The sequence below is a fragment of the Perca flavescens genome, chromosome 4 (genome assembly GCF_004354835.1).
Source record: "Perca flavescens isolate YP-PL-M2 chromosome 4, PFLA_1.0, whole genome shotgun sequence".
Lineage (NCBI taxonomy): Eukaryota > Metazoa > Chordata > Actinopteri > Perciformes > Percidae > Perca > Perca flavescens.
This window is the reverse complement of record NC_041334.1, coordinates 40560584-40586413: the sequence shown is the minus strand read 5'-3', so window position 1 is coordinate 40586413 and position 25830 is coordinate 40560584. Positions and strand designations below refer to the sequence as shown.

At 43.4% G+C, this 25830-nt stretch overlaps 1 protein-coding gene across 3 annotated transcripts; it reads right to left on the bottom strand.

Moving 5' to 3' along the window:
- Positions 1–6594: 6594 nt before the first annotated feature.
- Positions 6595–25348, bottom strand: LOC114554917 (cell division control protein 42 homolog). 3 transcript variants are annotated; one of them, XM_028576997.1, is made up of 6 exons: positions 25233–25348; positions 17284–17424; positions 16367–16439; positions 16032–16141; positions 15054–15251; positions 6595–7759 (listed from the first exon to the last, which is right to left on the bottom strand). In XM_028576997.1, exons 2-6 carry the CDS (start codon positions 17386–17388, stop codon positions 7670–7672), a joined length of 576 nt encoding a protein of 191 aa, XP_028432798.1. In that variant the 5' UTR covers positions 17389–17424; positions 25233–25348; the 3' UTR covers positions 6595–7669. The 3 variants fall into 3 exon arrangements, with proteins under 3 accessions (XP_028432798.1, XP_028432800.1, XP_028432799.1); XM_028576999.1 differs by lacking the exon at positions 25233–25348 and adding an exon at positions 24945–25124; XM_028576998.1 differs by lacking the exon at positions 25233–25348 and adding an exon at positions 24604–24682.
- Positions 25349–25830: the final 482 nt, after the last annotated feature.

Sequence of the window (25830 nt, the reverse complement as noted above, 5' to 3'; positions counted from 1 at the left end):
CTTCTTTTAAGATAAGCATCTTTGTAACTGCAGCAAAACATGTTGTCGTTGTACATGTAAATGAAGAATTGGGTGCAAATAGAACTAGTTAAATGTTGGAAAATAAATGAGTTAAAATGAAATATAGTATACTGGGGAGTTTTCATGTGGCATTGCTTGGATTGTACTTGGCCACCCCATCAGATTGGCATGTCCTCATCATCTTTTTTTCCATCGTGGAAGAACTTTTATCAAACTGTAAGCAACATTGGATCGGCTGCGTGGCGTGAGCCTGGCGGCTGCGTAGCGTGAACGTGGCGGCTGCATGGCGTGAACGTGGCGGCTGCGTGGCGTGAGCCTGGCGGCTGCGTGGCGGCTGCATGGCAGCTGCGTGGCGGCTGCGTGGCGTGAACTTGCCGGCTGCGTGGCGGCTGCGTGGCGGCTGCGTGGCGGCTGCGTGGCAGCTGCGTGGCGGCTGCGTGGCGTGAACGTTTATATTTGGGCTCCCATGGTAACAGGTTAGAGCTTACACACTGCCTGCGTGACACGCACGTCTCAGAAAAATAGAATACAAAAAGATGTTTATATGTAATTTTGACACAAATACGTTTAATAAATGATGTTGATGTTTGAGTCTCTAGGTTTTGACATGAATACAGATATAAATGTAATTTAAAAAATAAATAAATAATTATCAATTATGTCAAATATGTCACCTGTCAATCCAGAAGGAAATATTCTGGAGCCTATTTTGCCGTCAATACTGCCGATGTTGTCTTTGCCGTAATCAGATCAGAATATATTTACAGCCACGCAGCCGACACGCAACACAAACGCCACGCTCACGCCACGCAGCCAGTGTGCAGGAGCCCTAACTCCTCATTTCCACCAGCTAACGGCGGCGGAGTCATTAGGTTTCCATTAAGTCAGTGTGTGTATTGTGTGTATTGTGTGTATAATGTGTGTATTTCCACTGACTGCAGAACAGCTGCGTCCCAGCTCCGGCGGTCCCCAGCCCTCCGGAGGAGACAGGCTCCGCAGCAACTCAGCACACGGCAGATAGTGGGGGACAGAAAGTGGAGCACAGAAACAACATAAAACATCCTGTTCATTTTAATCATATTTCCCTGCACTACACCTCGATAACGTCATAATGGGCGGAGACAGGCCTGAAGTCAACTGTTGTTGGTTTTGTGGTTCTGTTTATAGAAACTACATACTGTTATATCGCGCAATAAATATGTGAATTTGCGAGATCTCGTGGGTCCTCGTGACTTCAGCTGTCAGTCATGGCCGCAGCCGTTCCTGGTGGGTGTTGAAGGACGGCGGAGCATGCGGCCGACACGCAGCAGAGCCGGGCCACAGCCGGTGGAAATAAGGACTTAGACTCATCAGGGAGATTTGTAACTGAGCGGTGTCTGCCCTGAGCAGCAGCAAGATAAATCGCTCTATGGAAACCAGACACTGGTGCTGGTGTCTGATGATTGTGATTTAAAGATAAAAACGGCCCCATTTTCTCTGACTTGTACACCGCCTCCTACCTGCTGGAGAGCATTTAGACCAGGTAGACCGGGCCAAACCTGCACCTCTACACCACAGCCAACATCCACATGAAAACCACATTGTGTTCCATGTGTTGGCAGGAGCTTTGGACACTGGAACAGCAGAGGCTGTCAAAGGTTCAGTGCAGGCACAACTAAGCAGTCAGCGTCTAGTGCCAGAACTGGAGATTTATTTTCATGCACACATAGCAGCCATGCCCGAGCACCGTATATAGCTGAGATGTATGAAAACTGATTTACTGCTGAGATCTGATAAACTGCTTCAATCCTCAGCATGCTTTTCATCACAAGTCAGTATCTGTGCAGATCATCGTAAAATCGTCTCAAAAAAGCGGGTGCAGCACACACACACACACACACAGACACACACACACACACACACACACAGGCAGCAGCTCTCCACCTGCATTGTGTGTGTTTTTCAGATTTCTCAAGTGTCCCGGTGGGTTGCCATTACATCCCGACATCAGCCTGCTCGTCCCACCCATAGACAGTATATATAATGGACCAGCAGACCCCGTGTCTCTGTCTGAGACCAGTGGAGGATATCAGAAGTCTCTTTCCCGGTGCTGGCTGAGTGTTACTGAGCAGCCTCCAACTGAGCTTGAAGACGTAGATGTGACGTGAGCAACGTGTCTGAAAGTGTGAAGTCTTCTGGTAGCTGTGAGAGAGAAATCTCAATCATTCCCAATCTCACAGAGACGGAGAGTGTAGGTATATGTAAGGAGATAACATAGACACAGGCTAATTACTGATCACTAACATGATAGTTAACATTAGTAATTACTGATCACTAACATGCTAGTTAACATTAGTAATTACTGATCACTAACATGCTAGTTAACATTAGTAATTACTGATCACTAACATGCTAGTTAACATTAGTAATTACTGATCACTAACATGCTAGTTAACATTAGTAATTATTGATCACTAACATTCTAGTTAACATTAGTAATTAATGATCACTAACATGCTAGTTAACATTAGTAATTAAACCTAAACAGCTAATGGAAGTCCAAACTGCCTGTGAGCTTCTCCTGTACTATACGGTAATTCCTCTACTGTGTGACAGTAAGTCTCGTGGTTATGACCCAATCGTTAGCCTATTGTTATAAAAGCGTCTGCTACGGAGCCATAACGTGAGCTACAAGGTAATGGAGCCTTTTATACATTGTCGTGTTTCTTTAGAAATAAACAACGGACAAATAGAGTCTTTAAACACTTCAGATGTAAAGTTATTCTCTGTCAAAGTGACATCAGAATGAATGGGAGTCAATGGGATGCTAATGGGAGGTGATCAATTTGTAGCATCAAAATGGCGCCGGAGGTTTGAGTTCTGAAGCAAAGCTTACCCCCTTGGTCCCACCCAGAGGAGATACTCGGCCAGGCTGGATGGTGATTGGACGACCCCAGAGGACAAAACATTTACACTCATTTGACAAACATGATGAAGACCAATGAAGGCCAGGTGGTGTCTCTGTGTGTGTGTGTGTGTGAACATAGAGGGCTGAGGATGTGTGTGTGTGTGTGTGTGTGTGTGTGTGTGTGTGTGTGTGTGTGTGTGTGTGTGTGCGTGTGTGTGTGTATGCACACACTGCACTAATATTTCAGCAGAGAGGAATGTCCTTCGTTCAGCCAGTGTGATAATTAATGGCTGTCAGCATCTCTTTAGTGGAAGAAGGCGCTGACAGACAGCACTCCAGAAACGCAGGGAATGTGTGAACGCCTCCCAGGGGTGGATGAGGGTGGATGAGGGTGGAGGAGGGGGGGCAATAGCCCCCAACTGTCCCTGTTTCAGATGATTTCAGATCAGCGAACCTGCGCTATCACCCTCATTTGCTGCCATTTGAGGAATTTCTGGACATCTGCGTAAGCTGTGCGAAAGTGATACTGATCTCTTGGCAGCTCACAGCAATACACTGTTAGATACTGTGTATGTGTGTGTGTTTTGTGTGTGTGTGTTGTGTGTGTGTGTGTGTGTGTGTGTGTGTGTGTGTATGTCTGTGTGTGTGTGAAAGTAAAGAACAGGTACATTATATATAATTATACTTTTCTCAAATTGTAATAATCATTTCACCAATTAGAATCAACCCTGAAATCACAACAAATTACATTCATAAATGTCTCCAGAAATCGTGACCATTCTGTATAAAAGGTAGATAACGCCTTATGTTATAATACATATATTGTGTAATACATTACTCTTCATGTAACTGAATTAGCACGTCTCTTATAAAAATGTCTCGGGGAAATTAACCGTCCATCCTCGAGTAAATAATCTTGTAAAGAAACTTAAACCCCAAAAGTTTTTATTTCCATTTTAAGAAATGTGTTCCCTTTGCAGCAAGAAAAAAGCTTCTTCAGTCGACATGATTATGTTTCAGAATATAGTGAGACCCTGACTCCCTACAGGCTTAATGCTCTTTATTCTTCATCTCTCCATTTTATTTTGAAGGGTGATTCAAAATGATGGGTAAATTGACCATGGCGTCATTATTTGTAGTTCATAAAGCTGTTGTTTGTCTCCCAAGAGTTGTCTGCACCGGTCTTAATATGTGGCTTAACTAATTAATATTTAAAGAATCCTGTCATCCAGCTCATTCGGATTTTCGAACACAGTTTAAATGGTGATCCTGGATGAAGTTATATTTAACAGTGCACTCTTATTTTGAAATAAAATGCAAAATTAGTAGAGAGTTGAAACCATGATCAGCATTTCTATTAATCACTGAGTGCTGATCATGTAATTGCTCTTACATTGGTCTGTTGGGAACCCTCCCAGCATGCACTGGGGCAACAGATTCATGGAGTCTACTTTTCTGTGTTCCTGCATTGTTACTGGTTTTCTTTTTCTTCTACACTGTGTTTCCAGTATTTCAACTCTTTGATCACTGTTACATAATTGCATATTTCCAGTGAATGTGGTTAGACTATGAGTGATATTAGTGTGTGAATGATGAGGATAATCAAATGTAATGCCATATCTTCTGGCTCCATCGCTCTTTTAACAGTCAGAAGCTGAACTTATGTCTTTTTGGTCACAGTAAACTACATTTGGATTGTTTGGTTTCTTAGAGTGCATGTTATCATATATACAGTAAGTAGGTAACTCGTTATGAAAGAGGTGATAATTATACAATAACCTACATGGTTTTGTACTCATATCATTATTAATATAAGTAAGCCAGCCCCATGTACCTGATAATGAGTTCATGTACGGGGTCATGATCCAGCTGCTAGCAGTGGGCTGCAGGGTGGAGTTTAAGGACGTGTTGCCCTGGTAACAGTACCAGATGAGTTTAAAGATCTTACCACTGTCTGTACATATGGACCTCTGTAGACCTGTTAATATGAGTCTGCCTGTATTCCATGAAGTTTATACTATTATTTAACATACTTAGTGTTGCATTTCATATACCTAACTTCATCTTTCTGTACATTACTGCTTTTATCTATTTTGTTTTATAGCCAACACTTTTAAAATCCTCTTGATGGGTGATTGAGTTCCACCTTAGCTCACAACTGGTGCTAACGATCTCAATGTCCATATCCAAGTCTCAGTTTACACAGCGGGAATAAAAGGACTTCAGTGGATACCATCCGCTTCACTGTGACCCACAGAGGGTCCCCAGCATCAGGGCCGGTAACGTTTGGGTGGACAGCTCCACCTGCTGGCTGGACAGCAGAGAAACTGGAGGTAATGGTCCCGTATGGCTCCATGGACACAGCCTGCCACCAACACACGGCTCAACCTCTGATGGCGCTGACAGCTCTGGTAGAGAAGCAGTTTGGTTGCAGTATAAAAAAAAAATTCTCTATTGGGCGCCCGGATAGCCCAGTTGGTAGAGCGGGCGCCCATATATAGAGGTTTACTCCTTGATGCAGCGGCCGCGGGTTTGACTCCGACCTGCAGCCCTTTGCTGCATGTCATTCCCCCTCTCTCTCCCCCCTTTCATTTCTTCAGCTGTCCTATAAAAATAAAGGCCTAAAATGACCAAAAAATAATCTTAAAAAAGAAGAGATGCTCTAAATATAAGTTAACATCATGATTACTTATATCTCTAGTTTTAATCTTTTATGTTTCAATCTATTTTGTCATCTTTTTAATTCTTGCTTTGTCTTTATCTTTTTATTTAACTGTCTTACATTTACTTTATACCTTCTAAATCTGTTGTATTACTTCTCTAATTGTAAATGGTTTTGTCTTTTTATAGTTTTTAAGGTCTAGTTATCAGCGGGTCAGTCTTCTGTGAAGCTCTTTTCTTTGCACTAACCTGAGTAAAGGTGCTATACTAAAAGATCGACGGATTTATTGATTCAGGGTCATGATAATCAAACAGTTCTGTTGCGTGGTTATGTTTTTCTATTGTTCACCAGTCGCAATAAAAAAAGAAGTGCAAGGGAAAAGTGGTAAAGGCAATTAAGGTATAAGTTTAATATTTTTAAAAGAATGCATATACAAAGAACAAAGACTTTAGACAGAGCATTTGGTTTTGCACCAAAACAACAGGTTATAATAATAATAATAATAATAATAATAATAATTATACTGACTCGGGCTGGAGATCAACCCAACTCTAAGCCACCAGTAAAGAAAAACAAGAACCAACCAATCACAAACAATCTTTACCAAACAGTCTCTCTGCCATTGGAGGGTTTTATTCAACTAACCAATCAGAGCTTTTCTTGGAATAAACTGGCAGGTAAGAGTTCAGATGAATTCCACCACTAAATGTAAAAGGAGTGAAAGTAACCTTTTTATATATATATATATATATATATATATATATATATAAAATAAAAAATAAAAACAGCACAAACAGAAATAATGAAAAAAAAAAAATATTTTGGTAAAAATACCTGGAGCCTACATCGAAATTGTGCTCCAGCTTACATTATAATTCCATCTGTTAACCTTATCATTTAGAAGAGAGACCGAGGCTCAGCTACACGCAGCACCAGACAGCGTCAACGGGTACGACAAAGTCCTCCACGTCTCAGACACACGGCAACAGGAAGGCACCCACCCTGGTGCAACTTCCTGTTCATTGGTCATCGTCTGGATGTATGGAGTATGGATCTCCAGAGACTCTGGTTTTACACGCATGTCTCTGCTGTACCCGTTCTGACTGTAAGGTGATGACAATGTTAAAACAGTATCCTGCTTTACCCCCCCTTGGTCACACATAAAGAACACAACGCTTGTTCTGCTAACACTGTTTAAGTTCCCTGCATCTAAAAGGCCAATTCCTTTCGGTCGACTACTGGACCCTTAACTTCAGGATGCCTTTAGCTCTTCAAGTGATTCCCACTCCAAATGGACTGTGAAGTCCACACTAAAGAGGACTCGATGCTAGATGGCAATATCTACTAATTAAGTTTCCACTGTGTGGACTTTCAGCCGTATTGCTCTGAATTACCGAGTTCTGTCGGACCTACACAGTTTCCTTAGTGGTTAAGAGCGCGTCTGTGTGGAACATGGAAGAAATATCTCAGACTTATGTGTTTGAGGAGAAAAAGGGTGTTGGCAAACAGAAACAAAACCCTACTTTGTTAGCATTTTCTTGTGGTAGTGCTGAGAAAGAACGTAGGGATCGGCTGATGAGTGTGCTCGTCAAGAGAGGATGGGACCAGCAGCATGAGCAGCCACCAATCAGGCAGCTGGGAGGGGCTGGGGCTTATATCCATTGGCTGGGCGTCTAAAAGTTGATTAGGCCACAACACTGTCTGAATCTAAATCATCTATCAAAAGCTCGACAGAATGAATTCTACTTGTACGTAAGCTTGGTATGTGTCCACGTCCGAGGTTACACCACCCTGCCCAAAACACACAGCAACCTTTTGGCCAGGTTAGGTCCTCTGTCCCAGACGCAGACTTAGGGGTGAAGCTTCTTTTTATTGCCGAGAATTATCTGGAACTGTGTAGGCTGTTTTCTTTCTAGTCTTCTCTGTGAAGGGCAATGCTGTCAACCAACCTCAGCAGAGCCAGGGAGAGGGGTGTGATGGCAGGGGAGGGGGTGTGTTTTGTGTGTGTGTGTGTTTTGCATGTGTGTGTATGTGTATATTTATGTTTTTAAGATTCATGTATGTGTTATGTGTGTGTGCTTTGAAAAGGTAGGAGCCTCTCATAGCAGCACACATTTGCGTTTCTTCTTGGGCTCTGGGGGCTCCAATGCAGCCAATATCGCCTCATCAAACACATTCTTTAGGCCTTTCTGTAAACACAAACACACACAGGCTCAAACACACAGGTCAATCAAAAAATAAAAAGGTAGAGGGCAAACAATAAGAGCTTAAACAGGGAAAATGACTGGGTGAAAACAAAAGCAGTTTTGAACTTCATTAAGTGGAGTGTCTTAAGAAACAGTGATGTGAGAGTATAATATAAATAATATATTTAATATGATATATTAAATATTTCAAGAAGATCAAATCAGATCTGTGACAAACAACTCAAGAGAACTTTCTGTTTTATTAGAAATGTGCTTAGTTGCGTGAGCCAGATCACGTGTTAAGTGCGTTTGTGTGCAGGTGACTTGTGACAGCCGAAACCAAACGAAGGTCAAACAAGAAAGTGGAGGAAAAAGGGACCCCACTACCACAAAACTAAAATAGTAAGTGAGCATTTTCATTCCACACCGCTGGTTTCTTTTTATTCTTTTACTTCATTGGCTCTGCTCTTCAGATAAGAACTGCTGACTACAACAAGCCATCCAGACTCAACATATTTAAAACAATAAATAGGTCTCCTCTCAGCCTTGGAGGTACGTATGTTTCTGGTCTCTCTGTATGTGGCCCTGAGCAGAGCTGCTCCACCGTGTGCTTGGTCATGTGAAGTAACCAGAGCTGCTCTGACCGTGAACCAGTAAGCCCCTCAGCGCTGCTTAGCTTAGTTGACTAACCCTAACACTAAATTCCAACAAAGCACTGGAAAAAGAAGCAAGCCAGAGAGGAGAACAAGTTCATTTGTCCTTTATTAATTTATTTCAAAGGTCATTTTACACAATTATAGCTTCTTTTTTTGTTAGTATCTGGACTTCCAAGACAGCAGGATATGCACCAAGTACTGGCACAAGTGTCATATATAGAGAAAGTTGGGCCAAAAAAGTCAACAACAAAGCATTTTTCAGAAAATTACAAATTTAAGAAACATCAAGTGTAACTGAGCTATACACCAGATCAATACGACCATACCATTAAGGTACCAAACAGGAAAGACTCTATTCAGTGGTTATGTTGTCAAAATGGCCAAACGCTCCCTACATATGACTTCAGTACTTAAAAGCCCTACTTGTAACCATAGTCAGACCCCAAGTTCTGTTTAATCAAACATCAACAGTAGTACAAAAAATACATTAGCATTAGAAATGGAAGCTCTGTTTAGTGTGGAGCAACGTGAGGCCTCCGGCCTTCCTTTGGTCCAAACCCTCCTCACACCAACCACTACAGGACCGAGGGACAGACCCACTACAACCATTAGGTCCTGCACCGTTGGCCGAGGGCCGCCGTACTAAACTCTGGCCCAAAGTAGGGAACAAGAAAAAATACAGTTGGGAAGTTTGGGATTTATGGTGTAAAACGAAGCAGACGTACGTTACCACCCCAGAAGTAAGATGTGACGTACGTTACCACCCCAGAAGTAAGATGTGACGTACGTTACCACCCCAGGAGTAAGATGTGACGTACGTTACCACCCCAGGAGAAAGATGTGACGTACGTTACCACCCCAGAAGTAAGATGTGACGTACGTTACCACCCCAGGAGAAAGATGTGACGTACGTTACCACCCCAGAAGTAAGATGTGACGTACGTTACCACCCCAGGATGTACGTTACGTTACCCCCAGGAGAAAGATGTGACGTACGTTACCACCCCAGGAGAAAGATGTGACGTACGTTACCACCCCAGAAGTAAGATGTGACGTACGTTACCACCCCAGGAGAAAGATGTGACGTACGTTACCACCCCAGGAGAAAGATGTGACGTACGTTACCACCCCAGGAGGAAGATGTGACGTACGTTACCACCCCAGGAGTAAGATGTGACGTACGTTACCACCCCAGGAGTAAGATGTGACCACCCCAGGAGAAAGATTGACGTTACCACCCCAGGAGAAAGATGTGACGTACGTTACCACCCCAGGAGAAAGATGTGACGTACGTTACCACCCCAGAAGTAAGATGTGACGTACGTTACCACCCCAGGAGTAAGATGTGACGTACGTTACCACCCCAGGAGTAAGATGTGACGTACGTTACCACCCCAGGAGTAAGATGTGACGTACGTTACCACCCCAGGAGTAAGATGTGACGTACGTTACCACCCCAGGAGTAAGATGTGACGTACGTTACCACCCCAGAAGTAAGATGTGTTACCACCCCGTAAGATGTGACGACGAGTTACCACCCCAGGAGTAAGATGTGACGTACGTTACCACCCCAGAAGTAAGATGTGACGTACGTTACCACCCCAGAAGTAAGATGTGACGTACGTTACCACCCCAGGAGTAAGATGTGACGTACGTTACCACCCCAGGAGAAAGATGTGACGTACGTTACCACCCCAGAAGAAAAGAAGATACCACCCCAGAAGAAGATTACCACCCCAGGAGTTACCACCCCAAAGATGTGACGTACGTTACCACCCCAGGAGAAAGATGTGACGTACGTTACCACCCCAGAAGTAAGATGTGACGTACGTTACCACCCCAGGAGAAAGATGTGACGTACGTTACCACCCCAGGAGAAAGATGTGACGTACGTTACCACCCCAGAAGTAAGATGTGACGTACGTTACCACCCCAGGAGAAAGATGTGACGTACGTTACCACCCCAGGAGTAAGATGTGACGTACGTTACCACCCCAGAAGTAAGATGTGACGTACGTTACCACCCCAGAAGTAAGATGTGACGTACGTTACCACCCCAGGAGTAAGATGTGACGTACGTTACCACCCCGACGTTACCACCCCAGGAGAAAGATGTGACGTACGTTACCACCCCAGAAGTAAGATGTGACGTACGTTACCACCCCAGGAGTAAGATGTGACGTACGTTACCACCCCAGGAGTAAGATGTGACGTACGTTACCACCCCAGGAGAAAGATGTGACGTACGTTACTACGTTACCACCCCAGGAGAAAGATGTGACGTACGTTACCACCCCAGGAGTAAGATGTGACGTACGTTACCACCCCAGGAGTAAGATGTGACGTACGTTACCACCCCAGAAGTAAGATGTGACGTACGTTACCACCCCAGAAGTAAGATGTGACGTACGTTACCACCCCAGGAGAAAGATGTGACGTACGTTACCACCCCAGAAGTAAGATGTGACGTACGTTACCACCCCAGGAGAAAGATGTGACGTACGTTACCACCCCAGGAGAAAGATGTGACGTACGTTACCACCCCAGGAGAAAGATGTGTTACCACCCCAGGAGTAAGACGTTACCACCCCAGGAGAAAGATGTGACGTACGTTACCACCCCAGAAGTAAGATGACGTTACCACCCCAGGAGTAAGATGTGACGTACGTTACCACCCCAGGAGTAAGATGTGACGTACGTTACCACCCCAGGAGAAAGAGGAGTACCACCCCAGAGTAAGATGTGACGACGTTACCACCCCAGGAGAAAGATGTGACGACGTTACCACCCCAGGAGAAAAGATGACGTTACCACCCCAGGAGTAAGATGTGACGTTACCACCCCAGGAGTAAGATGTGACGTACGTTACCACCCCAGAAGTAAGATGTGACGTACGTTACCACCCCAGGAGTAAGATGTGACGTACGTTACCACCCCAGGAGTAAGATGTGACGTACGTTACCACCCCAGGAGAAAGATGTGACGTACGTTACCACCCCAGGAGAAAGATGTACCACCCCCAGGAGAAAGATGTGACGACGTTACCACCCCAGGAGTAAGATGTGACGTGCGATTACCACCCCACCCAGTAAGATGTGACGACGTTACCACCCCAGAAGTAAGATGTGACGACGTTACCCCCCCAGGAGTAAGAGTGACGACGTTACCACCCCAGGAGAAAGATGTGACGTACGTTACCACCCCAGAAGTAAGATGTGACGTACGTTACCACCCCACCCCACCCCAGGAGTAAGATGTGACGTACGTTACCACCCCAGGAGAAAGATGTGACGTACGTTACCACCCCAGGAGTAAGATGTGACGTACGTTACCACCCCAGGAGAAAGATGTGACGTACGTTACCACCCCAGAAGTAAGATGTGACGTACGTTACCACCCCAGGAGTAAGATGTGACGTACGTTACCACCCCAGAAGTAAGATGTGACGTACGTTACCACCCCAGGAGTAAGATGTGACGTACGTTACCACCCCAGGAGAAAGATGTGACGTACGTTACCACCCCAAGATGTGACGTACGTTACCACCCCAGGAGAAAGATGTGACGTACGTTACCACCCCAGGAGTAAGATGTGACGACGTCGTTACCACCCCAGAAGTAAGATGTGACGACGTTACCACCCCAGTAAGATGTGAAAACCCCAGAAGTAAGATGTGACGTACGTTACCACCCCAGGAGAAAGATGTGACGTACGTTACCACCCCAGGAGTAAGATGTGACGTACGTTACCACCCCAGGAGTAAGATGTGACGTACGTTACCACCCCAGGAAAGATGGACGACGTTACCCCAGGATGTGACGTACGTTACCACCCCAGGAGAAAGATGTGACGTACGTTACCACCCCAGGAGAAAGATGTGACGTACGTTACCACCCCAGGAGAAAGATGTGACGTACGTTACCACCCCAGAAGTACCACCCCAAGATGATGACGTTACCACGTAAGATTACCACCCCAGAAGTAAGATGTGACGTACGTTACCACCCCACGAGTAAGATGTGACGTATGTTCACACCCCGACCAAATGAAATGTCAGCAGGTACAGGTTAGAAAAACCAACAAGTAAAGTTACTGCAGTGCACAGAGACTCAGGCCATGAAACAAAGACCAGAGTAGTGGTCTGGGACTACACAGTAGTAGTCTGGGTCTACAGAGTAGTGGTCTGGGTCTACACAGTAGTAGTCTGGGTCTACACAGTAGTGGTCTGGGTCTACACAGTAGTGGTCTGGGTCTACAGGGTAGTGGTCTGGGTCTACAGAGTAGTGGTCTGGGTCTACAGAGTAGTGGTCTGGGTCTACAGAGTAGTGGTCTGGGTCTACAGAGTAGTGGTCTGGAGTTCGATCAGAAGCCGACTGATGGATTGGTTAGTGACATTGGTCTAGATTTTAAAAGCAGATCCAGAGAGAGGGGGAAGGAGAGATGAACGAGGGAAATGAATGAATGAATGCAGTGTTAAACAGCAGAGTCTAAAATATACAGCATTTCCTCTTTCTCTGCGTCTCAGGTGGCTCGAGGGCAGCTAGGATAGCTTCGTCAAATACATTCTTCAGCCCTCGCTACGACAGGAGAAGGAAAAGAGAAGAGCACAGTTAGCACAGCAAACACAGAAAGAGATAGAGAGGAGAGGAGGAGAAGAGGAACATGGCACAACAAGGAGGAACGTATGTGTGCAAAATACAAAGAGAAGGTGAGAGTTACAGAACGAGATGCATGGCACAAAGATGACAGAAGAGAGGGTGCAGTGGGCTGTGGACAGAGAGCTGAAATCCCCGAGAGGAAACAGGAAATGACATCAGCAGCTATGCAACAGTTGTGCCAGGGAGAGAGGGAGAGGAGGAAGGAAGGGGCAGAGCAGAGAGGTGGGGGCTCCACCTTAACTTCATCAACACTATTGTTCTCTGGCTGAGTCTGATCTCTCATGACTCACGTTCCCTCGAGCTTCTAACAGAGATGCACCACTGACAATACTGGTAGTACTCAGGAGTACTCAGGACTCGACTGAACCACTGAGTACCACGATATTAATTCTCATGTTGAGTTTTTAAAAAAAGACATACAAACTGCCTACTTTTGGTCTCACTAACAGCATTTCATTAGTTTGATCTACACACTGGCCTTTACAATTCCAGGGCTCAAAATACTTTTGAACTGGCGCATGTAACTTTTAAAATTACACCGACTAAAAAGGTTTTACCTTCACCATAAGATTTTTACCATTTGGTGTATTTGTCCTTTATTCTCTGCACTTCTGCCACAGCCAAATCAGTCAGGTTTTACATGGTCAGAGTCACCTGAACAGGATTACATTCAACGTTTCAGCAAACCTCCAAAGATTTTATGAGAGTTTAAACATAAGCATAAACATTTTATTTGTATGTATATTGAGCTAACATGCACTTTAAGTTTCTCAAAATCTGTACAGTAAAAGGTCTTGAGATTTTACATGGTCATCCTGAACAAGATTACATTCAGAATGTCAGCAAACCTCTGAAGGAAAACATTCATTTATTTAAATTATGTGGACATGAGGACATTTTCAATTTGTTACAATATCATGTGAGCTGACTTTCCCTGTACAGTAATGTGCACTGAAACTACCTCAAATTGTATATGGTCATAGTCAGGAATAAGGTCAGCAGAAATCCATTGTACTTCTCAGCAAAAACTATTATGGAAACGGTTTTATCAAATTGTGACTTCTTTGCCAAAATTTATTATTTAGTATATAAAAAAAGTGAGAAATGATTGCTGATTCGCGCTGCAACATTATCAGTTTTTTTATTGCATGAGAAAATGGACATGTGAAAAGTATCAATTGCGTGAGGCTCACAGTCAACGCGTAACAGTTGGCAGCCCAAAACAGTTACGTGCACAGCTCACATTTTACGCGCACTACCGTGCATGTGCATATGGTGTTTCGAGCCCTGAAGTCTCATTAAAAGGTTTGCCTTCACATCCATAGGTCCTCTTCCAAAATACACAAGTTATCTCTTTAATGTTTTCACGTTAGCAGACATCTAGCTCGCAAAGAAAATTTAAAAAAGTTACCGATATCTTAACATCTCCATTTGCTAAGCCAAGTCTGTGTCTTTCAGAGCTGCACTGTGCCCATTCTCAAATTGTAGACACTACTAGCATGTTTTACTCTGCGTGAAGGAAGCGGATCCCGGGACAAGGGCCACATGGCACTGGGACTCCCAGGAAAAAAGGTTTAAAAAAAACGACCAAATTAGTGTCACTCTCATTGGACTGACCCTGCTTACAAGAAACCCTACGAGACTCCACATACCAGCACCAGCACTAAAGGAAGACAGCTTGCAGTAACCAGGATGCACGGTGGTCTGAAGCAAGGTTTTTAAGCCATATGAAACCCTTCTGAGGATTTATAATTCAACAGTAAGAACAGTCACCGAAACCAAACTGGCATGCAAAACAAAACTCATCAACCATAGCGTGCACAGGCCAGGGGGAATATGGACATGTTCCTCTTTCTTCCATTCTCTTAGTTCTTGCCATTGAGTTGTGAATCATGTGTGTTCAAGAGTGTATACAGCATATGTGTGACTGTGTGTGTATATATATATATATATATATATATATTTTTCATTCATATACAATACCTGCGTGAGGGCTGAGCACTCAACATATTTCACAGCCTTGAGATCTCTCGCCAGCTTCTCGGCTGTCTCCGGAGTGATTGGCTTTTGCTTGTTCTTGGCCAGCTTCTCTATAGTGGAAGGGTCATCCCGCAAGTCAATCTGAGTCCCGACTAGCAGGAAGGGCGTCTTTGGACAGTGGTGGGTGATCTCTGGAACCCACTGGATACACAAACACAGGGTTACGCATTGGTCGACTTATCGCATCACAAGTATTTAACATTGGGTTTTCATGGTGTGGTTTTCTCAACACTAACTCAAGTTTGATCAGCTGTCAGTAGAGTTCTGATCCACTGCAAATATAACATAAAAGAGTCTTTCAGAAATGTTTAGAAACTACAGTTCTCTTTCATGTGCCTTTGTGGACAGCTGCAACATCTTAGTGTCCATATTTTATGCTAAATTGGTTTGTATGGCATAATCAAATTTGAAATGATTTATTTGGTTAGCATTCAACAACTATCATGAAGTTCTGATCGTGTCCATGGCGAAGGTATAAGAGAGCCGTAGCTGTTGTATCCTCACAAAACAGTTGATTCATCTTACAGAAAATGAAAAGGTGCTAAGACTTGACAGTACAGCAGTGGATACTCATTTATATTAGAATGGGGACAGAAAGCTAACTAGCTTGTTTTATCTTACATTGACTCAAAACGTTACCTACTGATTGGCCACTGACCGGCTCCTACAACACACTCTACAGCAACTGATACAACAAAGGAGCAGTAACGTCTTTCTTATAAAAGCTGCTAATGACAAATCAAATCACAATGTCAAACTGTGGTTAATATGTTAAAACATCTATTTTATTGTTGAGGGAGGATTTAATAATTCTGAGTATGTTACCATATTATAAAAAAACTAAAAGAAAGCATCCATATTTCACAACGGATTGGGAAAACGACCAGTGGTAAGAAAATAAAAAGGAAGAGATTGACTTGCCTTTTCTTTGACGTTTTCAAAGGAGGAGGGGGACACAACGGAGAAACAGACGAGGAAGACATCTGTCTGGGGATAACTCAGAGGTCGTAACCTGTCGTAGTCTTCCTGACCTGGACAAACCACAACCAAAACACGTTTATCTCGCACACTCAGACCATCGCGTTACCAGCAAACGGGCAGAATAAGGCACAGCACCAACAATGCCATCTCAACACCACACGTTGACAAAAGTTGGAAACTAAATGAAGACAGCTCAAAATGTCTCCATTAAACATCATAACAACACTTCACATTGCAAAGGGTATATAGTCACAATGACTGATGGAAAGACATACCTGCTGTATCAAACAAGCCCAGAGTGTAGGGCTCGCCTCCAATCATTACAGTTACTGCATAATTATCAAACACCTGCAACACAGACCAAAACCAATGGTTAGCTTTGCCCAATAGTGAATTATGTGTACATTTTATTACCACTAGACTAGGACAGATATGGTGTTAATATTAAAAAATAAATGTTGACTTTAAATAACTTAACTAAACTGACCATCTTCATGCATCAGGGTCTAGCTGTTACAGCTCAAACTGTTTTAGACAGCTGCGTTCAAAATAGGATAGATTTCTTGTTATCTGATCTGAAGAATTGTAATGATCCAGAACAGCATATGAAGAAGAATACACTGTATTGTCCCCGAGGGGAAATTTGTCTTGGACATAGCGCTACAATCTGTTGCTTCACAACACAAACATGTAACAGAAAAACATGAAATACAATCAACATAAACTTAAGATCAACGAAGCATCCTAGGACACAAAAGGACAAACATGACAACACAACATCCTAAGAAGTAACTAATTAAAGTGCAAAATGCTCATGTATTTATTGCACCTCTGCTCTGCTGTGCTAAGATTCACTATTTGAGTTCAGCAGCTTGATAGATTTAACTGGTTCTTCAAACTCGACTTTTTGTATATGTTCACAATTATCAGTGATGCTAGCTCCAAAGGCTGGGCTGATTTAACGACTGATGCTGATTAACCACTGCCCAGGTTTTCTGAATTTAGACTTCTCAATTTAGTCTACATGTACAACAACATAGCTTGTAATTATGCTATTAAGACTGTAATTACTTGGTTCACAGGGTGTATCAAAACCAATACCAATCTTAAATAGGAGTAAAAGATAGACCATGTTTACATTTACATAAGTTGAAGTTCTGTCAATCACTCTAACAGTCATCCATGCGCTTACCGTAGGTACATATTCAGAAGGAAACTTGTTTGTGGTGTAAGAGATGAGCAGGCAGGTTTTACCCACAGCTCCGTCCCCCACTACAACACACTTGATGGTCTGCATGGCTGTGTTTTACTGTCTCCGCTACTCATACAAGATCTGGAACAGAAAAACAAACAGAAAGGAAACTTCATTAGTGGGTGGCATTGCTTTTTGACTTTAAAGACTGTCTGGCTAGTCTCACTTTGCCAGACCTTCCTCCACAGCACGCTGGAGGAGGGTCTGGCTAGTCCACCAAGCATTCGGGGATGGGAGAAAACATGCTCTGGATTATTGGCATTTCTTTAAACCAATCACAATCATCTTGGGCGGTGCCAAGCACCGGAGAAAAGCAACCGTGCCGCTGCTAAATAGTCTCAGGAAAGAACTTGTTTTGGTGGAACATTTGTGCACATTTAAAAGTAGTTTTAGTCGTGCAAGAGAAAACGAAAAAAAAAAAAAAAAGATTGGACAGATAGTCTAGCTAGCTGTCTGGATTTACCCTGCAGAGATCTGAGGACCAGTTAACCATAGTCCTCACAAATCCACCGGAGGTTAGAACGCCAACACAAGGAAGCCCAAGCAACGGACATCCGCCCTAAATGAGTGAAATCCAGGAGATTTTCCGGCAGCAACGGAGCAATCCGGGAAGGAACGTCAAGGATATAGACTAGCAACTGGCGGACTAAGTTATAAAGTTGAATACCCTTGGCCAAGAGCATTTTCCCCCTTTAGCAGTCACACTACAGCAGGGGTGGGAATCACCAGAGGCCCCACCATACGAAATGTTCAGGATACTTATGTCACAATACTATATTATTGCGATTTATTACCTTTTTTCCTACGTCAACTTCAAATAATGTCCCTGAAAACACCATATACTTGTTGTACTGCACATTGCTGCAGCTCCTCTTTTCACCCTGTGTGTTGAGCTCTATTTTAGCTACAGAGTGAGACATCTCACTGCTGTAACATCTTTGTTGGGAGTCGCACATGCTCAGTAGCTAGGTAAGGACTACTAGCCAGTCAGTAAATTAACCAAGAAAACAATCAACTATGAAAATAATCATAGCCCTAATCTGAAGATGCCACCTTGGACTGTGGGACATTTTAATGGCCATTTATCTCTACATTCTGACAATTTATAAACCAAAAGATGAATCGAGAAAATAATCTGCAGATGCCTCGATAATGAAAGCAATCGTTGCAGCCCATTCATTTTATTATTTACACCTGTACTTTCCCTAACTGCGACATATCGAAATGCCTTCGAATTTAAAAGGCCTATAAGATAAGTGAAATAATAATCGTCGACCTTGAATCTGTGTCTATACCAATGTGATGCATCTTGGTGCGTGGTGCATTTAGAGACAACACGCTACATGTAGTACGTGGACCACAGTATTCCCCTGTTTCTCCCCAACAAGTTACAGTAGTATGTCAGTGCCAAGCCACTGCAGATCTCTGCACCACTGCGTGGGGGCGGGGGTGTCACTGAGTGAAGGAGGAGGGACTAAACTGCAGACCAATGTTACGGAGTGAATATGGTTTAACAAGGGAACAGCACACAGGTGGCTGTCCTGCAGAAACACAGGGAATCCAATGGTACGGATTTCTTTGGTTAGAGAGGCCTTCATTTTGTATTGGTTTGAATTTTTTGTGGAAATCACAGACCAGTCTGAAATTAAAGGCTGATTAATATATATATATATATATATATATATATATATATATATATATATATATATATATATATATATATATATATATATATATATATTGTGTGTGTGTGTGTGTGTGTGTCCTAATGTTTTCCTGGCGGGAGTTGGGAGACGAAGACATAATACAACTCTTTATAAAGCTATAGTTTCAATAAGAGCTATCTATAGAAACATTTCTTCAATACTGCTTATACAAATGTTGATACCAATATTATTTTGTCCTTACTGACAAAGAACCTGACTACTAACACCCAATTTACAAAAAAGTGTTATCATATTAAAACACAAGGAAAAAATAAAATTATTAAAACACCTGGTAAGAAAATACAGTTTTCCTGTAGAATAAGTTCTTGTGGTAAAATACTAAACAAAAACGTGGTAATGGCCAACTAATAGATTACGCTGGTGGAGGCAGCCCAGACTGAGGCACAGACTCAACAGCTTGCAACCTTGACTAAAGGCCCGTTTCTTTCAGACTCAAGAGGTTACCCCGACTGTAGACTAAACTGTGCAACTAAGAAGGAACAACACAGGTGTGAAAAGGTTAGAGCATGCCACTATCAATAAAACAAGGCATTGCACAGCAGAGTGGGATATTAAGACCTTGTTACAGTCTAGGTTTATTTTAATTTTTTATTCTAAACATTAAGCTGTTATGTTCCATATTAACTGTTCAAAAGATGACATATTGGTGTGATTACTTATGATTATAATGAGGGGAGGGTGCTGTTGATGTCACAGTAGCTGTCTGACCTGTATCCTCTAAATCAGGGGTCACCAACACGGTGCCCGCGGGCACCAGGTAGCCCCCAAGGACCACATGAGTAGCCCTCAGGCCTGTTCTAAAAATGAAAATTGAATATTGATATTATCTGTTTCCCACCTTGGTAAGTCATTGTTGATAATTATTGTGAGAAATCATTAACATGATCAGTGTCTTCACATAGATGAGTATCATTAATCATTAATAATCATATATAACTAAAGGCAAACTGAGCAAATTTGTTATTTCAGAAGAGTGTATGAAACTGGTAGCCCTTCATATGACTCAATACCCATGAAGTAGCTCTCAGTTTCAAAAAGGTTGGTGACCCCTGCTCTAAATGTTCATGTGAAGAGCGGAGAATATTGTGTTGTCCCAGTCCAGAGACACAGCAGGGCTCCAGACCGCAAAAATTTGAGAGTGTACGACCGAATTTTACATCCGGTCGCACATGTGCGACCAGTAAATTTGCCCCGTTTTTACACGTTACACGTTGAAATTTCAGTACCTGAGAGCGCGTCACCGTAAGCTTATCTGTCCTCTCTGAAAACAGACAGAGAGCAGAGCTCTGACACAAACGCACACACACACACAGAGCTGCAGACGATGCAAACTACGTCGGCTCTGCAGTTTGGTTAAAGTCACAGTCAGTCACGGAAATGCCGATAAAGTGGTTTCAAGTGTGGTTACAGTTTTTCATAACTTCGAGCAGACAGCGTTTGCTGCGATATATTAATGGCGAGACGAAAGCGGTCGCAATGCTGTTGACGTTACACTTCCTCGGAGACGAGCAGCAGGCACAACAGTGGTTTCTGTGCCCTGGTGACTGACTGACAGGCTGAGGTTGTAAGGCAAGGCAACTTTATTTCTACAGCACCTTTCAGCAATAAGGCAACTCAACGTGCTTAACATGAAACATTAAAGAGCAATTAAAAAAACAGTCAAGATGAAAATAAAACAGGCTAAAAAATAATATACAAATACAATAATAAACACCAGCACTCACTGGATCGGTTCGGAGCAGAGTGTGAAGCGGTTGGGATGAGGATCAGCACCTCTAAATCTGAGGCCATGGTTCTCAGCAGGAAACCGATGGAATGCCTTCTCCAGGTAGGGAATGAGTCCTTACCCCAAGTGAAGGAGTTCAAGTACCTTGGGGTTTTGTTCGCGAGTGAGGGGACAATGGAGCGGGAGATTGTTCGGAGAATCGGCGCAACGGGTGCGGTATTACATTCAATCTATCGCACCGTTGTGACGAAAAGAGAGCTGAGCCAGAAGGCAAAGCTCTCGATCTACCGGTCAGTTTCCGTTCCTACCCTCACCTATGGTCATGAAGGCTGGGTCATGACCGAAAGAACGAGATCCAGGGTACAAGAGGCTGAAATGGGTTTCCTCAGGAGGGTGGCTGGCGTCTCCCTTAGAGATAGGGTGAGAAGCTCAGTCATCCGTGAGGAGCTCGGAGTAGAGCCGCTGCTCCTTCACGTCAAAAGGAGCCAGTTGAGGTGGTTCGGGCATCTGGTAAGGATGCCCCCTGGGCGCCTCCCTAGGGAGGTGTTCCAGGCACGTCCAGCTGGGAGGAGGCCTCGGGGAAGACCCAGGACTAGGTGGAGGGAGGTCCAGCTGGGAGGAGGCCTCGGGAAGACCCAGGACTAGGTGGAGGGAGGTCCAGCTGGGAGGAGGCCTCGGGAAGACCCAGGACTAGGTGGAGGGAGGTCCAGCTGGGAGGAGGCCTCGGGAAGACCCAGGACTAGGTGGAGGGAGGTCCAGCTGGGAGGAGGCCTCGGGAAGACCCAGGACTAGGTGGAGGGAGGTCCAGCTGGGAGGAGGCCTCGGGAAGACCCAGGACTAGGTGGAGGGAGGTCCAGCTGGGAGGAGGCCTCGGGGAAGACCCAGGACTAGGTGGAGGGAGGTCCAGCTGGGAGGAGGCCTCGGGGAAGACCCAGGACTAGGTGGAGGGAGGTCCAGCTGGGAGGAGGCCTCGGGGAAGACCCAGGACTAGGTGGAGGGATTATATCTCCAACCTGGCCTGGGAACGCCTCGGGATCCCCCAGTCAGAGCTGGTTAATGTGGCTCGGGAAAGGGAAGTTTGGGGTCCCCTGCTGGACCTGCTGCCCCCGCGACCAGATAAGCGGACGAAGATGGATGGATGGATGGATGGATAAACAAAATATATATATTTTTTTTTTTTTTTACTGTCATGACAGCGATGGCGCTGTCAGTTTACCTTATATGTTGCATCTTCAAAAGTGACACTGAATTTGAAACAGCACATTGTAATTTCTGCATCTATTATCAAAGTATGTATTAGTAATACAGTGGAAATTAGTAGAAATGTGAATATTTGGTTAGCATGTTGATTTACGGTGTGTGCCCCTAAATTTTCTGGTTGTGCCCCTAAAATTTTCAGTTGGGGGCCAATGTGCTCCTAGTGAAAAAAAGTTAGTCTGGAGCCCTGCACAGGTTTGATTATCAGTCGTGGTGCCTTTAGTTTGGAACTGCATGTTTAATAAAAAGCAGCTGCTCAAGCAGCTGCTGTAGAAGTTAGGGCTGAACGATGAAGCTAATTAATTGTGTTGTAATAGAACGCAATTTTCAAATTGCAAAAGCTGCATTAAATTTCTTTTTTATACAGCTACATAATCTGACCAACCAGAGGCTTGGAAACACCTGTCCCATGGGCTTAACGTGCTGCCCTATGCTGCACATGACATATGAGAATGAGAGGAGATAAGGAAAACAACTTAAGTAAAAAGCCAGGCCAGGCGCAAGCTTTGATGCTACCAGTAAAACTGTGTGGCCAGTGCTGGGTTTGCAATCCACTTTTTACATATAACATTGTTGTAAGTAGAGATGTTCCGATACAGATACCAGTATCGGTATCGGCTCCGATACTGCCTAAAACGCTGGTATCGGTATCAGGAAGTACTGGAGTTTATGCACCGATCCGATACCACGTAATAAAGCCCTAAAGAAAATCTACGTTAAAGTAGTTTATTTATGTTCTTTTTCCGTTATAACTGACTGTCAAACTGGAGAATAAAAGAAAGTTCTGGGGAGTTCATTGTTTGTGTTTGTTCATGTTTCACAAAGAGTTTAACCTGAGCCAGACCGACAACAAAGATAGAAATAATATCACATCCATACAGGGATAGTAGTATACAGCTGTTAAAACATAATGAAATATATGACACTCTGGTATCGGATCGGTACTCGGTATCGGCCGATACGCAAGTTCAGGTATCGGAATCGGTATCGGGCCATCTCTAGTTGTAAGAGGAGCATAACTCCTTTGGGGAATAGCTCAGTGCATACTGTGTGGCTAGCAAGCATGTAGAGAGAGCTTGTCAGTGGCTGCACTAAGAGCAGATAGTAGTATAGTAAAGTTGTCAAGTGGTGGTGAATGTACAATGTAGTTTTCAGTTTGTCCATGAATAAATGCAGCCGCTACTCAAGAATTAAGCACTTTACTTCATACATTCCATTAGCAGGACCACATGTAGTACAGGTAAGACAGGACGGTATGGAGAGAGAGGTGAGGGGAGGACATTGTAGAGGGCAGGAGAGAGGAGAAGGATAGGCAACAAGTCTTGACATATTTTATTAAATCTAAAACTGTGTACAAATGTGTGTAAAGCCCTTCTCGTGTCAGCGGGTGGCACAAAATAAAACTCACGCACTTCAGCACCGCTGCTGAATAAAAATCCTAGGAGAAACATGTGCTTTCCTACACCTCACAGTGTGATCTAAACTGGTCACTCTGCTACCAAGACCGATAAATATCCTGTGTTATAAACATGCTCGTTATTTGTGCTCATAACTAACTTTGATTTTCCCAAAATGTCCACATAAAGCAGCCATATTAAGTGTTGTTTTGATGGGCCCTTACTGGGTTGGGTAGAAAAGCTGTGCCTCAGGCACCATCAACTGTTCAGCTAGGGAAACCCTGCTATTGTCTGGAGGACTCCTTTTACCACATGGCCAATGAAAGAACAGTTAGTTTCACTGCACGGCCATCACGCTTATGTCCATACTACAGGTCGACCGATGCTGGGTTTTCAAGGCCGATATCGATACCGGTTATTAGTAGTTAATGAAACCCATCTCCGTTATTTGGAACCGATATGTATTTACAGTGAAAATGAAAATCTTTAAGTCAAAATTAAGATTTGAGAATGTTACAAACTCCAACACAAAACTTTGTTTAAAAGCTTTAAGCAATTATTTAATAAATGAGAAACACAGGACCTTCACCATAGAGACCGGGAATTGGGTCCCGCATGATAACTCTAAAAACTGATTTTAACCAGGGTACGGTGATAACGTAGCATTTAAGAAAGTGGGATATTACCTTAACCCGAATATAACTTTAGACTGCATGTAAAGGCACTCAATGATTGGTCACAGCTTCCTTCTAAATTCATCTGAAACAAAGATTTAGTGATGATCTCAAGCACAGGATTGATGAGGAAAGCCCTTGGACGTGTGGCCGTCTGAAACTCACACAGACTTCAGATCACAGAGACTAAATCACAAGCATTGTCTTTATGCTACTTATTACATTATTGTCCTCACAACTTACATGTCTAACTACGTGACCACTAGTGGTGTGAGAAACACTTGATTAAGTGTTGTCTTGTTTTGTTGATACGACTGGTAGGCTCAAAACAGAATTGCCCTACGGGGATAAATAAAGTTGTTTGAATTGAATTGAAACTGTTAGCATCAGCTTGTACGTGTAATTGTAGTTAATTACATAATAAAAACACATTGCAAGATTACACCTGAGAGATGGCTACCACTACAAGCTAGCGTTACCTTAAACTCGGATGCCCTAGCCTTAGCTGCGGTGTTTCGGCCACATCCCCGGCCTCAATGTGGCCTAATTTCCTGCCGGCTGTTCAAACGAACAAGAAAAACTACCCAAGTTATCCTTCTCCTTCCCTCTTTTTACACAGTCAGTATAGTGAATATTTACCCTAGCATCCAAACATTGCATTGTATAACTAGCTGTATAATCCGAGACCCTGCTTGGATTATATAAAACAAGTAACCTAGCGTTTGTTACGCCTTTTGATTCAGCTCATTAGCCAGCTAACCGCTACATAGTAACATATTTAATCTACTGCTTTACTTAGTCAAATTCTCTTCATACTTAACTACATTCGATGTGAAATACGTCCTGTACAGCCCCAAGAGGTTTATTTAGTAGCCGGTCCAAAGACCTGCCTGTCTGCTTGCTGTGCTAACGTTACTGTCCTCCTCAAATAGCTTGCTAACTGGCTGAGCTAGCTAACCTTAGCGGATGTTGTTGCTGAATGAGATATCTAATTTAATTACAGCTAATGTACCACAGATGTACAACATAGATGATCTTGACAGCATTCAACATATCAACCAACCACAGTTGTAGCCAAATATCAAACAAAAATATTTTTTTTCCGTACCGTATCCTCTATTTGTGTCTTGACGCCGGGCGTTGGCAGCTCCGCGCTAGGGGCTTCCCAGTCAACAGAACAGGGACACGTTGCGTGCTTAGACACGTACTACGTAATTACGTTAATCAACATCACTACAACCAGGCTACATCCATGTGGTGAACTCTTTTATATATGTCAATGGTTGAACTGGGGCCAAAAACCAAGCAGTATATGGTTCAACGTGGAGTCTGCGGCTTCAGCATGAAACCACACAGATGATTTAGGGTATTCAACACTGCACCTCTACTCTAGCTACACAGGGAAGCTTGTTAATAGGTTTTGATGCGACAGTTTTGTGTTTCACCCACTTTATATGAGAAATTACACTGTGTCCCCGTATATACAGTATATCCATCCAATAAAAACTGATGAATTATATAAAGCTTGACAATTGTAATACATCAGAAGGTGTCTGCATAGAGAATGTACAATTTGGAACAGTTAAAATGTGTTCTGTATGAATTATTGTATTTGACAAAATCACTTTCATGCTGCCATTATCTTTAAGTACTAAAGAGTACACCAATACCTCTCAACACCAAATATAACATTATGGTAAAAGGTC